This window comes from Amblyraja radiata, chromosome 27 (assembly GCF_010909765.2).
Source record: "Amblyraja radiata isolate CabotCenter1 chromosome 27, sAmbRad1.1.pri, whole genome shotgun sequence".
NCBI lineage: Eukaryota > Metazoa > Chordata > Chondrichthyes > Rajiformes > Rajidae > Amblyraja > Amblyraja radiata.
In genome coordinates this window covers 5,266,834-5,284,679 of record NC_045982.1, presented here as the reverse complement: position 1 = coordinate 5,284,679, position 17,846 = coordinate 5,266,834, and the positions used below count along the sequence as shown (strand labels likewise).

The following is a 17,846-nucleotide window of genomic DNA, read 5'->3' as shown; positions in this document are numbered from 1 at the left end:
GTCACAAGAGACTGTACCCACAGGGTGGGCAGATCAGAGATTGTGCCTCATTTTTTTTTTTAAAGAAAAGCTGTAAGTAATTCATCTGCTATTTCTGTTCACAAATCCTCTGGGCCTAATCTTTGTTTCCTTTTGCAAAAACCCACCATTAAATACTTTAAACTTATTGGAAAGAGCATGTTTTGCGTTGCGTAATAAAACTCTCTTGACTTGACTCTTGGCGTCTCCGACTACTGATGTCGACATGTTCTATTTTCTGAAGGTGTTGTCCAATTATTTTAATGCAACTATTTTAGAATCTTATTCAACAGCTCAATGGACTGGGCAGTCATGCCTATCTCTCTTTCTCTCTAGGTGGGATGATTTCCCGAAAGGACCTGATGCAGTATAAGGCGAGAGAAGAGACCGCATTAAATGTGGCCTTGGGTGACTACACGTTGTATGTCCCTGGTGCTCCATCGGGTGGGCCAGTCCTTGCGCTCATTCTCAAAATCCTTGAAGGTATTACTTAACTTTTCAAGGTACACAACAATGCTGGAGAAACTCAGCGGGTGGAGCAGCATCTATGGAGCGAAGGAAATAGGCGACGTTTCGGGCTGAAACCCTTCAGGAAGGAAATAGGTAACGTTTCGGGCCGAAACCCTTCAGGGTTTCGGCCCGAAACGTTGCCTATTTCCTTCGCTCCATAGATGCTGCTGCACCCGCTGAGTTTCTCCAGCATTTTTGTGTACCTTCGATTTTCCAGCATCAGCAGTTCCTTGTTAAATACTTAACTTTTAGTTTAGTTTATTTTCACGTGTAGAGTGGAACGATTTTTTGCTGCGTGCTATCCAGCCAGCGGAAAGACTATACATGATTCATCACCGGTCCCTTAGGCGAACCGATTCATCACTCGTATGAGTATGACTGTCCTCTTTTGGGACGATGCCTGGGCGTGACTTTGTTTAACGTGGGGAGACTGGTGCACAGACAGCCACCACACGGCTCTTGACAGATCTGGGTCAGGATCCAGTGGCATGGAGTCCAAGACGACCGGAGACCCTTTTCTGCTGCAGCCTTCATCCGCCTTCCCAGCTGTTGTGTCGCTCCACTGAGGTCAGCGGATTAGATTAGATTAGATTAGATTAGATTAGATTATTTAATGACCACACAGTCAAGCTGGTGGAATTCAGGTTCAGTACAGGATGTTACAAGGTAGGCTGATTCCCGTCAAACATAACATAAAACACAACATCATACAATATACAGTACATGCATGGGGAGGATATGTGCTGTTGTCATAGTGTGTTCAGAATTCGGATTGCGTGTGGGTAAGAACTGTTTTTAAATCGAGATGTCTTGGCGGGCAGTGAGCTGTAGCGCCTTCCTGATGGCAGCAGGTGGAAGATGTGGTGAGCTGGGTGGGAGGGATCAGAGATGATTTTCTTCACCCTTGACACGGACCGTTTGTGATGGAGTGATTCTATTGATGGAAGGGGAGTGCTGATGATTTTGGATGCTTTGTTAACTATGCGCTGTAATTTATTACGGGAGTGAGTGTCCAAACTGCTGAACCATACGTGCTTGCAATCGAGCCGCCAGCTCTGTACCTCCAGGTTCATGGCTGTTATTTTGTAGATAGACACACAAAAAGCTGGAGTAACTCAGCGGGACAGGCAGCATCACTGGAGAGAAGGAATTTCAGGTCGAGACCCTTCTGCTTTGCAGATCTTTGAAGATCAAATGGAGAAATTGGACAAAGTGATCAGATTCAGTCAGCTCCACTGGCACTTTAACTGCAAACTTTGGCAATACAAGGCACTGTGACCTGTAAGTGTAGGAATCTGAGTTGTCAATGGGGGGGCGATTGTTAACTCTAAAACCCACCTCTCCCCAAACCCCAATATATAGCATGCAATCTGGAATAAATTTAAATTTAAATCAGTTTAAACTTGGATTGTTTTCTCTGGGGCATTGTAGGCCAAGGGGAGCATGTAATAGAAGTATACCAGAGGCCTAGAAATGTCAAAAACTAGAGGGCACAACTTTAACGTGAGAGGGACAAAATTTAAAAGAGTTGTGGTGGAGACTTATGGCCCTGTCCCACTTAGGAAACCTGAACGGAAACCTCTGGAGACTTTGCGCCCCACCCAAGGTTTCCGTGCGGTTCCCGGAGGTTTTTGTCAGTCTCCCAACCTGCTTCCACTACCTGCAACCTCAGGGAACTGCACGGAAACCTTGGGTGGGGCGCAAAGTCTCCAGAGGTTTCCGTTCAGGTTTCCTAAGTGGGACAGGGGCATTAGGATAGTAGTTCTTGCCCGGAGTAGAGGAATCGAGGGCCAGATCCATAGGTTTAAGGTGAAGGGGAAGATTTAAAAGGAATCTAAAAGGTAACTTTTTCACCCAAAAGGGTGGTGGGTGTTTGGAACAAGCTGCCAGAGGAAGTAGCTGAGGCAGGGACTATCCCAACGTTTAAAAACAGTTAGACAGGTACATGGTTAGGACAGGTTTGGAGGGATATAGGCCAAACGCAGGCAGGTGGGACGAGTGCAGCTGGGACATGCTGGCCAGTGTGGGCAAGTTGGGCCGAAGGGTCAGTTTCCATGCTGTATGGCTCTATAGTGGCATTTAAGAAGCTTTTAGATGGGTATATGGATATGCAGGAAATGTAGATTTATGGATCACATGCAGGCAGATGAGATTACTTTAACCTGGCATCATGTTTGATATGGACATTTGGGCGGATGGATCTGTTCCTGTGCTGTACTCTTCTATATTGGATCAGCCTAGGTCACTATCTCATCCAGCATGTTTGAACCTGTGGCATTTCTAAGAGGGTGAGAAGGACACGGTTGTTTTTAACATATATCTTTTGTCTGAATACAGAATTCCAGTGGGATTGCCTAATTCTGGAAGTGACTGAAAGTATTTTGCTTTGCACTGACTTAACACCCAGAAAGAATTGTGCATTTAAATGAGGGTTGGGAGTTGAAGTAGGCCATGCAGATTTGAGTGGAATGCACGCGTTTGGAATTGACTCAAAACTCATTCTGAATGAATTCTTGTGTCACATTGTCAGAGATAAGACCAATTGATCACTGTATTAATTGAAAGCTATTACATCACATCGCTGGTCGGCATGGGCCCGGTGGGTCAAAGTGCCTGTTTCTATGTGTATCTCTAAATTAAACTAAACTAAACTAAATCGTATAACAGAAATCTTGAAATGTTGGCAGAGAAAACTTACTGAAGCTGCAAATTAGCAAGAAAATTAATACAGGAACAGCACGTTCAGAGTGCTTCTTTATTCAGATACAGTGGTTTCTGTTTGAATAAGAGCTATTATGTTGAACCATTAACTATTTGGGGTTTCGGCCCGAAACGTTGCCTATTTCCTTCGCTCCATAGATGCTGCTGCACCCGCTGAGTTTCTCCAGCTTTTTTGTGTACCTTCGATTTTCCAGCATCTGCAGTTCCTTCTTGAACAAACTATTTGAAAAAACTGGTTCAGATCCCCTTTGCCTTTTTTGCAACTCAAATTTCACTACACCAATTGGTGTATGTGACAATAAATGTTACTTTGTTTGTTGTCCTTTAATAAAGCTCTGACAGTGTTTAAAATGAAGGCTTGGTTGAAAACATGACCATCAAATGGATGGTTACTGAATAATGATTTTGTTTTCATTGCAAAAGTGGAAAGGGGCAGGAATACCTGCATTACATCGCACCTTGGCACTTCTCTTATAGTCTCATGGAGCCACACGTACTGATTTCAAGTTGTATCAATGTTAGTAGATAAACAGGACAATCATTTTGCACATGACAAGGTCCCATAGCTGGCAGATTAGTTTAGTTTTGTTTGATCAGAAGATTGGACTGGGTCAGAAGATGGTGCAGTACATTGGTGCAGCGGTAGAGTTGCTTCCTTTCAGCACCAGAGGCTCGGGTTTGATCCCGACTGTTGGTGGTGTCTGTACGGAGTTTGTACGTTCTCCCCGTGACCACGTGGGTTTTCTCCAAGTGCTCCGGTTTCCTCCCACATCCCAAAGACGTGCAGGTTTGTGGGTTAATTGGCTTCTGCAAATTGTCTCCACACTAGGGGACTTTGGCTTTACAAAAGCCAATGAACCTACAGAGACCTAAGATAGATACAACATGCTGGAGTAACTCAGCGGGCCAGTCAGCATCTCTGGAGAAAAGGAATAGGTGACGTTTCGGGTCAAGACCTTTCTTAAGACCTTCTCCACCTTTAACCAAAGAACCTGCATGTTTTTGGAATGTGGGAGGAAACTGCAGCACCCAGAGAAAACGCACGCTGCCACAGAGAACATACAAACTCTGTACAGCGAGCGCCCACAGTCAGGATTTAACCCAGGTCCCTAGCGCCGTGAGGCAGCAACTCTACCGCTGCGCCACTGTGCCACACACACAAATCCTCTGAAGAGTTGGTTTGCCTGGTCTCATCCACTACATAGTGAGACTCTGATGTGTTTCTGCTTTTAGGATATAAATTTTCCAGAAAGAGCATATCCACTCAAGAACAGAGAGCTCTAACATACCACAGAATTATCGAAGCCTTCAAATTTGCATTCGCAGAAAGAAGCAAGTTGGATTATCCAACATCCAATGACCACAGGAAGGTAAGAGGAATTCACCTGCATGCCCTTGCTGTTTACAATGTCATTTATAAATCCCATGGCCAGTAATTACAATGGAAACTGCATGTGGAAACGTGTCACCTTGCAATTGTATTCCGTCCTCATCATCGTGGGATCGCTTCCACACTGGTACCGTAGGTTCTAAGGCAAGGGGTCCCAACCTGGGGTAAATTTACCCCCCCCAGGGGGTAAGTTTCACCAACCCAGGGGGTAAATTTGTTGATTCTGGATTTGTACATATTTTTTCTCATTGACTGACTACCATTGATTGACTGGTATATCTGTTCATCATTAGTCGTTCATAAATAAGTGAAATATTATAGTTGCCTGGGGTAAACGGGATGAAAAAGGTTGGGAACCCCCATTCTAAGGTCATTGATATGATAGCGTAATGAAGATTTCAACTTCGCTGAGGCAGGAGGTGCCTGATGAATGTGTGAGGATGTGTGCTCCTTCCATCTCCTACACTGGGCTTCTATGTGCTACCATTACATTATTTGGGGTTCAGATTCTTAGTATCACCCTGAATGCCCTTTCTCCATTTTGCCTGATCATCAGCTAAAGAAAAGGTGTTTTATTCATGCAAATTGTTCCTGTTTCAATTGAGTACCCAGCCAGTTCCACCAAGTAATGTAATATAGGAATCTGCTCACAAAGTTGATCTGACTTAAAGCTAATGTCCAAATTCTAGGCTCAATGGGTATCAAGTATTAAACGGAACAAGCTGCTAGAGGAAATGGTTGAGGCAGGTACAGTACAACATTTAAAAGACATTTAGATCAGGAATTGCTTCCACTCTGGTACAGTAGGTTCTAAGGTAATTGTTACGACTGCATGATGAAGACTTCAGCTTGGCTGAGAAAGGAGGTGGCTGATGAGTGGGTAGTGTGTGAGTGGGTGGGTAGTGGTGCACAGATAGGATAGGAAAGGTTTGGTGGGGTATGGTTCATAGAAACATAGAAAAATAGGTGCAGGAGTAGGCCATTCGGCCCTTCGAGCCTGCGCCGCCATTCAATATGATCATGGCTGATCATCTAACTCAGTATCCTGTACCTGCCTTCTCTCCATACCCCCTGATCCCTTTAGCCACAAGGGCCACATCTAACTCCCTCTTAAATATAGCCAATGAACTGGCTTCAACTACCTTCTGTGGCTGAGAATTCCAGAGATTCACCACTCTCTCTGTGAAAAAAGTTTTTCTCATCTCGGCCCTAAAAGATTTCCCCCTTATCCTTAAACTGTGACCCCTTGTTCTGGACTTCCCCAACATCGGGAACAATCTAGCCTGTCCAACCCCTTAGGAATTTTGTACGTTTCTATAAGATCCCCCCTCAATCTTCTAAATTCTAGCGAGAACAAGCCGAGTCTATCGTGGGCCTGTACTCGCTGGGCAAACTAGCTCTGATGGGAATCTTAGTAGACATGGACACGTTGGGATGAAGGGCCGTGTGACTAAGTGAGCAAAGCTTTCAGATTGGAAATATATTGTAAATTTCCACACAAGAAAAAAAAAATCACCATGAAATGAAAGGATTGCTTCATTTTTTAAAAAATGTGCTTTGGAAACTTTGACTGGTCATTTTAGAAATCTGAGGCATGTTCTCACCTGGATTTATGAGGATATTAATTCTACAATGATGTTTACATCAGCAGGTGCTATTTATTGTCATTTTTCTCCACACTGCGCGCTGTTTTAACTCATTTTTGTCATTTAAAAAAAACACACAGGCGATGGAGATGATTTCAAAAGCAAATGAAATTAGAGAGAGGATCAACGACAGTAACACCAGTGAAGGAATTGATGATTATGGGATCAAATGCTTTTTACCAGGACAGAGTGGAACATCCCATCTCTCAGTGGTTGCGAAAGATGGTAGCGCAGTGTCTGTTACCAGCACCATCAACGGGCGGTGAGTATTTATCTGTTTATTATTGAATAGTGTTATAGCTGCACTGAAATAGGTCAGTTGAAAATAAAACTGAATCTAGTAAACGGCAGCGGTAGAGTTGCTGCCTTACAGCGCTTGCAGCGCCGGAGACCCAGGTTCGATCCTGACCATCGATCCCCGCACATTAACACTACCCCTGCACACACATTTGCATTTTACATTTGTAGCAAGCCAACTAACCTACACACCTGTACGTATTTGGCGTGTGGGAGGAAACCGAAGATCTCAGAGAAAACATCTTAGAGGCGACAGATGGCAAAATGGGCTAAGTGTTCGGCTGGCAACCGGAAGGTAGCCGGTTCGAATCCCGCTTGGAGTGCATACTGTCGTTGTGTCCTTGGGCAAGACACTTCACCCACCTTTGCCTGTGTGTGAATGTGTGTGAATGTGTGTGAGTGATTGGTGGTGGTCGGAGGGGCCGTAGGCGCAGATTGGCAGCCACGCTTCCGTCAGTCTGCCCCAGGGCAGCTGTGGCTACAGAAGTAGCTTACCACCACCGAGTGTGACTGAGGAGTGAATGAATAATGCGATGTAAAGCGCCTTGAGTATTAGAAAGGCGCTATATAAATCCCATCCATTAAAACCCACACAGATCACGGGGAGAGCGTACAAACTCCGTACACACAAGTACCCGTAGTCAGGATTGAACCCGGGGTCGCCAGCGCTGTAAGGCAGCAACTCTACCGCTGCGCCACCGTGCCACCCTATTGTTGTATGAGTTGCATAATAAAACTTAACCTGAAAATTGATTGCTGACTATGTTTGCCACCAATTATGTGTTTTTTTTAGCAGGTTTTAGGAAATTACATCCTTATGCATGATATGATTTCATGGAGAAGCTGTATTCACTGCCACAGAGGGCAGTGGAGGCCAAGTCACTGGGTGGATTTAAGAGAGAGTTAGATAGAGCTCTTGGGGCTGGTGGAGTCAAGGGATATGGGGAGAAGGCAGGCATGGGTTATTGATAGGGGATGATCAGCCATGATCACATTGAATGGCGGTGCTGGCTCAAAGGGCCGAATGGCCTACTCCTGCACCTATTTTCTATGTTTTATGTTTCTATGAAAGCATGACTAGTATGCGTTTGTGACATTGTAGTTGGAAGTTGCAAATGGTGGTGGTTTAACTATCCTTACTGTATGGTGAAGATGTGTTTGTGTTTGATCCCGTCCAATGTTGGCCCCCGAGGTTATTCTTCTGTTCTTTGCTGGCTTTCCCCAGCCATCACTCTGGGCGTTCATCTCTGATCCCAGGATTTCCATTGGAGGTGTGCGGTGCCAGACAGGAGTTACAGCTGTAAGAACGTTGGCCAGTGCGAACATCATGCATCTACCAAAACCATTTGGGAAGTTGTCAAACAAAGTCGCGGCTTGGCCCAATCTAAGAGGCCCGGGCTGCAGGAGAAGTTTACATTGTGAGATTACTCAATTGTTTACATAGATTCATAGAGTGTGGAGCAGGCCCTTCGGCCCAACATGCCCATGCCGACCAACACACCCCATCTACACTAGTCTCACCGGCCCATATTCTTCTTAACCTATCCTTTCCAAGTGCCTGTTCAAATGTCTTTTAATGGGAAGATTGTTTTATTTATTCTGTTTTTTTAAGCGATTGCTATTAACTATTTTATAATTACGTAAACCCCGCGTATGGAAATAGAGAAAACTGTTTACACTGGGTCATGCCTGAGCGAAATGTTCAGTCACTTTGTTCCAGATATTTTTTCAAGGAGATTTTATTGAATCCATTTATTGAGCTCCATGCTCTAAATGAGATACACTCTGTCAGCACTCTCTTGTCGCTCTAAATGAGATTTACTGTTGCCGTTCTCAGTGCCAGCGTCCCTCTCATTCTGGTTTTTGCACTTGCAGCTTTGGGTCATTTGTCCGTTCCAATGGGACTGGGATAATATTCAACAACCAGATGGCAGACTTCTCCCTACATAATAACGGAAAGAACAGTCTGCCACCGTGTTCTCAAAACTATGTTCAACCAGGTACAATCATTGTTTTAATATACTGTTTAAATATTATGTTACAACTGTACACGGCACGGGTGAGATTTTGTGTTGCGACTGTACATTGGTGAGACCACACTTGTTAGTATTGAGTGCAGTTCAGGCCACCTAACTATAGTGATGCTGATTTCTTTAATTTCAAGTAACCCTCTCTCTCCATCCCTCCCCCACCCAAGTCGTCATACTAGCTTCAAAATCGTCTTATTGAGTCTTAATATCATCCTCACCCGACCCACAGCTAATAATGGCCTCTCCTCTAACATCGTTTATTTCTTTGTATATCTTTCATTCATTTGTTCTATATCTCTCTGTATGTCTCGTTTCCCTCTCCCCTGACTCTCATCCATAGTGATGCTGTCATTAGGCAGGATAGTGAGCAGATAAAGATTCACAGGATGATAGTTTGATTGTAATCATGTACCGTCTTTCCACTGACTGGTTAGCACACAACAAAAGCTTTTCACTGTACCTCAATACATGTGACAATAAACTAAACTAGACATAGCTTTCTTCCCTGCAGTGGACTGAACTGAGGGCTAACTTTATAGAGATATATCAAATCTCTAAATGAGGAGCATAGGCAAGGTAAATGGCCACAGTCTTTTTCTTAGGGTAAAGGAGTCTAAAACTAATTAGTTTAGATTTAACGTGAGAGGGGAAAACTTAAAGGGGCTTAGGGGCAACGTTTGTCATACGTGTATGTCTACAGATATACGGAAAGGTCGCCAGAGGAAGTACTTGAGGCAGGTACAATTACAATGCTTAAAAGACATTTGGACAAGTGCATGGATGGGAAAGATTTAGAGATATATAGGCCCGATGCAGACAAATGGGACCAGCTCAAGTAGGCATCCAATCCCTTGGTCAGAATGGGCTAGTTGGGCTGAAGTCCTGTTTCCACACTGTATTGTTCTGTGTCTGTTGTTAGATTGAGAGTTATTGCCTTCGGTGAAGGATGTCCTCTCTATAAAGGAAACTAAAGACATTGGCGTTGAGGGTAGGCGTGGCCACTTGAAGGAGTGGAGCCAAGTGTTTAACATGACAAAAGTAGAGATGAGGGTTTACTATGTAGAGCCTGACAATGGCAGACAGTGGTGGAGCTAATACAGGTGCGGTCTCTCTGTGTCAGAGACCCAGGTTCAAGCTTGACCTCAATGCTGTCTGTATAGAGTTTGCACGTTTTCCCTGTGACTGTATGGGTTTCCTCTCGGTGCTCTGGTGTCCTCCCCCATCCTAAATGCATGGACGCTAGTAGGTTAAATTGTCCCAAATGTGTGAGTGTAATCTACAAGGGTAGATGGGAATCAAAATAGGCATTAATATATGTGTGTGCGCGTGTGTGCGCGTGTGTGTGCGTGTGTGTGTGCGCGTGCGTGCGTGCGTGCGTGTGTTGTGTGTGCTTTTTGAAGAGAGGAACCACAGAAGAGATAATTTGGCTAAATAAATACCCAGTTTTATTGTGAGTGGACCCGAGACATCACCTCTTCCTTTGCTCCATAGATGCTGCCTCACCCGCTGAGTTTCTCCAGCATTTTTGTCTACCTTCCATTTTTCCAGCATCTGCAGTTCTTTCTCACACAGTTTTATTGTGAGATCATTTTAAACCAATTGCAGTGCCTCATTCTAATTGTGTCATGAAATCCAGACGTGATAGAATGTAATTTCCTTCTCGCTAATGAAATCGCACATTGCTTGGGAACATTCACGTATCTGTGGTTCAGGAACGCGCCCGAGCGTTTGCTGCTGTAGAACTTAGTTCCATTAGCACTGTGGATAACTCTTGCAGCATCAAAATGACAGTGCGCATCCTGCCTACATGACCCGCGTCTTAGAAACAAAAGTTTTTTCATTGATTCTTTTTTCCACCTCCAAACCTTTGCACTGATGGATAAATCTTTCACCGGGTGCGCCGGCCATTATCACCTGTTGTCCCATCCTCCTCCCCCACCTGGTTTTGCCCACCCATCGTCCACTCTGTACCTGGGTCCACCGATAAACTCCAGCCTCCGTTCTTCCCTCACCCCGATACACAGCAGCAAACTGACAATATTTCCTGTTTCTTCTCACTCCTAGAAACATAGAAAATAGGTGCAGGAGTAGGACATTCGGCCCTTCGAGCCTGCACCGCCATTCGATATGATCATGGCCGGTCATCCAACTCAGTATCCTGTACCTGCCTTCTCTCCATACCCCCTGATCCCCTTAGCCACAAGGGCCACATCTAACTCCCTCTTAAATATAGCCAATGAACTGGCCTCAACTACCTTCTGTGCCAGAGAATTCCACAGATTCACCACTCTGTGTGAAAAATGTTTTTCTCATCTCGGTCCTAAAAGATTTCCCCCTTATCCTTAAACTGTGACCCCTTGTTCTGGACTTCCCCAACATCGGGAACAATCTTCCTGCATCTAGCCTGTCCAACCCCTTAAGAATTTTGTAAGTTTCTATAAGATCCCCCCTCAATCTTCTAAATTCTAGCGAGTACAAGCCGAGTCTATCCAGTCTTTCTTCATATGAAAGTCCTGACATCCCAGGAATCAGTCTGGTGAACCTTCTCTGTACTCCCTCTATGGCAAGAATGTCCTGACCTGCAACATTGATTTGCATCTTCAGTGAGTTAATTCCTATTTTCGAACTATTTTTTTTCCTCTTAGAATAATCTCTGGCGTGTGAAAAAAAAATATTTTGGTGCCCAACATCTGGAGATGAAAGGGCAGCAAATAACCCTGATGGAGATGTAGTTAGTCCCCGAACAATAATTATCAGTGCAATTTGCTCCATTTTATCCAGTAATTATTTATAACCCCAAGCAATGAGAGTAGAATAAATTAGCAATTAATTAGCAACTGAAGTAACGGTGTTGATATCTCTCCATTAGGCAGAAGACCGTTCTCCGCTATGTCTCCCGCAATTATACGCGACAAAGATAAAAATGTGAAAATGGTAGTGGGAGCTTCGGGTAGCTCGAGGATCATCACAGCAACTGCTCTGGTACGTGATGAGGTCATGGGATTACATAATGGATGGTGGATGACCAAAGATAAGACGTTAATTAGTTTCGCACAAATTCCTTCTCACTTCCAAGGATATCACACTGTGAAGTCTTCAACATCAACCTGTTCATTTAATTGACCAAAAACACTGAAAAATGATATCTCCTTACCACATAGGTGGCCATTTTGGCCCATCAAGTCTTCACCTGGTCACTGAGCATTCCCAATTCTTCCTCAATCCCCCTACAACAGATGTTTCCCTATTTCCCGACAATCCCATCAATTCTCCCCAATTTATTTTTAATCTCCAGGGACAATTTTTGCCTGGCCAATTAACTTAGCAATTCACCATGTCTTTGGACTGTGGGGTGAATGATCACAGCCATGATCACATTGAATGGCGGTGCTGGCTCGAAGGGCCGAATGGCCTACTCCTACACTCGTTGTCTATTGTCTTTTGAAACCAGAGGCTCCAGCGGAAAACCATTGTGATCAGGGAAGAAATGTGCCAACTCCACACGGACAATACTCCTGGTCAGCAATGAATGCAACTTGTTGGAACTGTGAGGCAGGAGTTCTACTTGCTGCACCATTGCACTTACAAAGAAGTGTGGAGTTGCAGTGAATTAATCACATGCTTGTACTTTATAAAGGAAAAGGATTGCCTGAATCACTCCCACCGCAGAAAGACAAAATGAGCCCAACACTGTAAGCCTTCGGCTGTCTTGCATAGTCTATGGCTCCTCGTGTCATCCACAACATAGTGTCCACTGCCTGGGTGGGTCCCACTGCTTGTCTTACCCTGTTTCATCACCCACCCACCATTAGTCACTTACCATTCATTGTGTGCCTGCCAGTCACTGCCTGCCAATGGACTACAGGTACGTTTGTTCTCCATCACAAGGGTGTGATGGTGCAGCTAAATCTAAAGTAAGGCGGCAGTCCTGGGGGGGAGATTCACACATTGGTGGGAGACAGGAAGGGCAGTTTGAATCATTGTGGTGTGCTGCAAGCCTGGAACTTGCAGGTGGATCTGGGGGCTGAATGTGTCACCAGGTCACCCACGTGGTCCAGAGGCCTAGAGCGGTCAGAGTCATGGTCAGTTGGACCCCATGCCAGTCTGACCCAGAGATCCTATAGCAAGCAAGATAGATCACTCGACGAAAAAGACGTAGTACGGTCATGGGTAATTTTCGGCCCCATTTCCGTAACCGGCTTCCGTCTCCGCACCAAAGATCCCGTAGCGGAGCAAAGATACTCGTGCGGAGACGGAAGCCGGTTACGGAAACATCCTCGTAAAAATAAAAGTTATTTGGTAAAAATCTTCTCCTCATTTTCAGTATTATAATTTATTAACACAAACTGTTCCCCCGCAACGTTGATTACACTGCGGGTCGGGTCGGGTTACTGAAATGGATGGAAAAAAGGCCCACGTTCCGCTCCGTTGCGTACCGCACGTCAGCTCATTACATTTAGAAGGAGTGGTCTATCTTGCTTGCTATAGGATCTTTGGTCTGTCCTGGCGTAGGATCCAAAACTATGTTGCCTTCAAGAGGAATTCTAGGCCTGCAGTTCAGGAAGCAAAGGAGAATGTTGTTATTTTTAATTCAAATTACCATGCTCGAGTTGAGTGCTTTTAAAATGTTTTATCAGTGTTTTATGTGTTATGATTGTAAGTTTTAATATTTGAATGCTTTTAATGATTAAATTCACCCAGAGCTTTGACAGCTTTGTTGGCTCAGTGCCTAGTGTTAGTCTCCACTGCGTGCGTTACAGGGCCTGTTTCTGCACTACCATCCCCATGCCCCTGTGGCAGTTCAGATCCAATCACTTGTCTCGTGTGGGGAGGGCCAGATCAGATTACTGAGGTTGAGCCTGATCCAAAACAACCTGGTTCCTGATTGAGGTTTGATATGGAATAATTATACGCAATGTGAAGACAGGTGGCACATTAAGTTGGAGGTGAAATTGTGGAGATGATATTTTAATATACAATTATTTAAACTGAAGTCGCATACAGATAGTGGTCCTTTTTCACCAAAGAAAATTATTTAATTCACTTGATCCGATAAAAAGAGTTTATCAAAGAATCAAAACAAGTGAGGATTTTATGTTTTAACTCCAGTGAGACATGGTGACCTGGAATGCACTGTGTGAAAAAGTCAAAATCAATAGGAACTATTAGAAGAAAATTGAAAATACATGACAAGAAAATATGTTGCAAGTTGATGAGGAAAGAATAGGGATGTGGGAGTAATTGTTTGTTACTTTTACAAGGATGGCAGACAAACAACAGGCACCCTCGCTGAGCAATTACCCGATTTCATTCTGACCGACTGGATCGATTCAGCTCGGAAGATGTAATGCATTCGTGGAAGATGAAAGAATTGCTATTGGTTTCATGAGCAGTGGACCTGTTGAATGGATATGATTTTGAAATTAGTATTTTCTGAGCATGTGGTTTTGCTAGTTAACAAAATAAAGGCACAAAGTGTTGAGGTAACTCAACAGATCAGGTAGCGTCTCTGGAGAACATCGATAGGTGACGTTTCAGGTCAGGACCCTCCGTCAGACCGATTGAGTTGTTTCGGGCAGTGGGGGGGGAGGGGGGTGGGTTGGAGAAAGCTGGAAGAGAGGAGCGGCAGGACAAAGCCAGGCAAGTAACAGGTTAACGCAGGTAAGGGGGGGTTTGTCAAGACAACATCCTTTCTCTTAATGTCAGCAAGACAAATGAGATAGTGATCGACTTCAGGAAAGACACGTACGCCAGTTTGCATTGACGGTGCCGAAGTAGAAATTCCTAGGATTCAATATCACCAACAACTTCTCCTGGACCACCCATATCGAAGCAATGACCAAGAAAGCACACCGACACCTCTACTTCCTTAGAAGGCGTAGGAAGTTCGGCATGTCCCCTACAACTCTCACCAACTTCTACAGATGCACCAGAGAAAGGATTTTATCTGGACGCATTACAGCTTGGTTTGGGAACAGCTCCATCTAAGAATGCAAGAAATTGCAGCGAATCGTGCAGCCCAGACCATCACACAAACCAACCTCCCTTTTATCAAGGGCAAGTTGCATCCAGGCCACTCCCTCTTCTCTCCTCTCCCGTCAGGAAAAAGTGTAAAAACGCACACCTCCAGATCCAGGGACAATTTCTTTCCAGTTGTTTTCACGCAACTGGCTCATCCTACCACAACCAGGGAGCAGTGCTGAACTACTATTTACCTCATTGATCTTCTCCTTGTCGAGTCCACACACAGGATTAGAACTTGCTCGGCTAGAGCTGAACACGCTTCTCAGCATCCGCATACAATGGTGTCTGTCTTGTCGCTTCTTGTGCGTGGTGGTGGAAAGATTAGTGGAAACAGGGCGGCAACGTGAACGCACTTTCCTTGACCCCACCTCATTGATGACCCTCGGACTATCCTTGATCGGACTTTGCTTCACCTTGCACTAAACGTTACTCCCTTATCATGTATCTATACACTGTAAACGGCTCGATTGTAATCATGTATTGTCTTTCTGCTGACTGGTTAGCACGCAACAAAACCTTTTCACTGGACCTCGGTATATGTGACAATAAACAAAACTAGATGTTGGAGTCGTAAAACGCTGCCCTTTGGGCCACTTGTCTGTATTGGTCTTTTAAATTGGCCTTTTAATAAAATTGGCAAATAATGGAACAGGGCTCGTACTCAATAACTGACACCTTTTTTCTTGTTTCATTAGGTTATTATCCATGCACTATGGTTTGGCGATGATGCTTGTAAGGCTGTGAACAGGCCAAGAATCCATCACCAACTACTGCCAAACTTTGTTCAATTTGAGCCTGAGCAACTAGAACGAAATGCAGAAGAGGTTGGTAAAGTTCCTTAAAATAAAACATTATGAGCCATTAATCTGCATCAGATGTGTGTTGTTATAATTCTGTTCAAAATGTTTTGTGCCTAAATAAAATAATTCTTGATGACCACATGGCAGTATAGGAATGTAGGATATTTAAATGTGCCATTGGAAGACAATTCATCCATAGGTTCACCAGACTGATTCCTGGGATGTCAGGACTTTCATATGAAGAAAGACTGGATAGACTCGGCTTGTACTCACTAGAATTTAGAAGATTGTGGGGGGATCTTATAGAAACTTACAAAATTCTTAAGGGGTTGGACAGGCTAGATGCAGGAAGATTGTTCCTGATGTTGGGGAAGTCCAGAACAAGGGGTCACAGTTTAAGGATAAGGGGGAAATCTTTTAGGGCCGAGATGAGGAAAACATTTTTCACACAGAGAGTGGTGAATCTCTGGAATTCTCTGCCACAGAAGGTAGTTGAGGCCAGTTCATTGGCTATATTTAAGAGGGAGTTAGATGTGGCCCTTGTGGCTAAAGGGATCAGGGGGTATGGAAAGAAGGCAGGTACAGGATACTGAGTTGGATGATCAGCCATGATCATATTGAATGGCGGTGCAGGCTCGAAGGGCCGAATGGCCTCCTCCTGCACCTATTTTCTATGTTTCTATGAATACTCCAGTGTCTAGTGCCTCATAAACATTTACTTCCTAAAATTACCAATGTTATCAAATTGTCTATTACCATGATTATTTTGAGTTGAATTATAAATGATATAATTTATGTGACAAATTATCATTTATAAATTATAACTGATTTGTAGCTGTGAAATATCACCATTACATGGCTTGCTGAAGAACTTAACATTGCAAGCCAAACCAAACCATTTTGTTGAAAGCTAGAATATCTCATGATGTAATCCATGCCTCGTGAGAAATGATGAGGGCGGTTGATAGGGTGAATGTACAGTCTTTTTTCCCAGGGTCGGGGAATCGAGAACAAGATGGCATAGGTTTAAGGTGAGAGGGAAAGATTTAAAAGGGACTCGAGGAGCAATTTTTCACACAGAGGGCCGTGGGCAAATGGAACGAGCTGCCAGAGGAAGTGGTTGAGGTGGGTATACAGACATTTGGACAGGTGCATGGATAGGAGAGGATTGGAGGGATATGAGGCAGCATGGGCAAAAAGGACTAGGTTAATTGGGGAATCTTGGTTGGCATGGTCAAAGTTGGACCAAAGGACTTATTTCCATGCTATATGACTGTGCAATTTCTGACTGTCTGAAATGATAAAACTGCCGACTTCATCTTGTTAGTACACAAAATTGCTGGGGAAACTCAGCGGGTGCAGCAGCATCTATGGAGCGAAGGAAATAGGCGACGTTTCGGCCCGAAACGTCGCCTATTTCCTTCGCTCCATAGATGCTGCTGCACCCGCTGAGTTTCCCCAGCAATTTTGTGTACCTTCGATATTCCAGCATCTGCAGTTCCCTTTTGAAGACTTCATCTTGTTTTTGTTTTATCCGTTTTTCTGCTTTAAAATGTCCATGTATATTTACGCCTTGCGTGCACCAAATATCTTGAACCTGTCCCTAGTTTCTCACAGTATTGAAAAAAATATTCTTGGTACTGAAAATTACATGAATCGATTGAACTTTCTGGTGATTAGTCAACTCCCACTTTCTGCCTTTGACTTCTCCAGCTCCGTCAGTTTCGCGAGGAAATGGAGATTGACCTGAAGAAGAAGATGCACATCACGGATTTTGCCGATATGCCTTCAGTAGTGCAGGCTATTGTCAAGGAAGGGGGAGTTTGGCACGCTGTTTCAGATGCTATACGGAAAGGTGGCTGCCCTGCTGGATACTGAGTCATTCAGGGGCCTTTTCAACTCCTACTCATCATTGTGTGAATTATTGTAGAATATTTTGGCCAATATGAGTAAGATTTTTAGCTGTGAATTATCACCACTTCGTGGCTCGCAGGAGACCTTAACATTGTGAACCAAACCAAACCATTTTGTTGAAAGCTAGAATGTCTCATGCTGTAATCCACCCAGAGAGTTATGCCCCTGTCCCACTTAGGAAACCTGAACGGAAACCTCTGGAGACTTTGTGCCCCACCCAAGGTTTCCGTGTGGTCCCCGGAGATTCCCGGAGGTTTTTGTCAGTCTCCCTACCTGCTTCTCCTATCTGCAACCTCCGGCAACCACACTGCAACCTCCGGGAACCGCACGGAAACCTTGGGTGGGGCGCAAAGTCTCCAGAGGTTTCCGTTCAGGTTTCCTAAGTGGGACAGGGGCATTATGAAGCTCAGGACTACAAAGATGGGGTGCAATGAATCTCAACAAAGATTCTCGACTATTGTGGGTAGATTTGCTTGTGCGCTGCTCAAGCTTTTCC

General features: G+C 44.3%; 1 protein-coding gene across 5 annotated transcripts in view; it reads left to right on the top strand.

Moving 5' to 3' along the window:
- LOC116988349 (glutathione hydrolase 1 proenzyme-like) overlaps positions 1–17,613 on the top strand; it is a 43,218-nt gene extending 25,605 nt beyond the window's left edge. For 3 of the 5 annotated variants that reach the window (XM_033044978.1, XM_033044976.1, XM_033044977.1), the window contains 7 exons: positions 355–501; positions 4,483–4,619; positions 6,366–6,547; positions 8,458–8,582; positions 11,482–11,606; positions 15,332–15,460; positions 17,150–17,613. In XM_033044978.1, the coding sequence (XP_032900869.1) occupies positions 355–501; positions 4,483–4,619; positions 6,366–6,547; positions 8,458–8,582; positions 11,482–11,606; positions 15,332–15,460; positions 17,150–17,314 (1,010 nt within the window). In that variant the 3' untranslated portion in view covers positions 17,315–17,613. The remainder of the gene's footprint in view (positions 1–354; positions 502–4,482; positions 4,620–6,365; positions 6,548–8,457; positions 8,583–11,481; positions 11,607–15,331; positions 15,461–17,149) is intronic. The other 2 variants (XM_033044973.1, XM_033044974.1) reach the window with 2 other exon arrangements.
- The last annotated feature ends 233 nt before the right edge of the window (positions 17,614–17,846 follow it).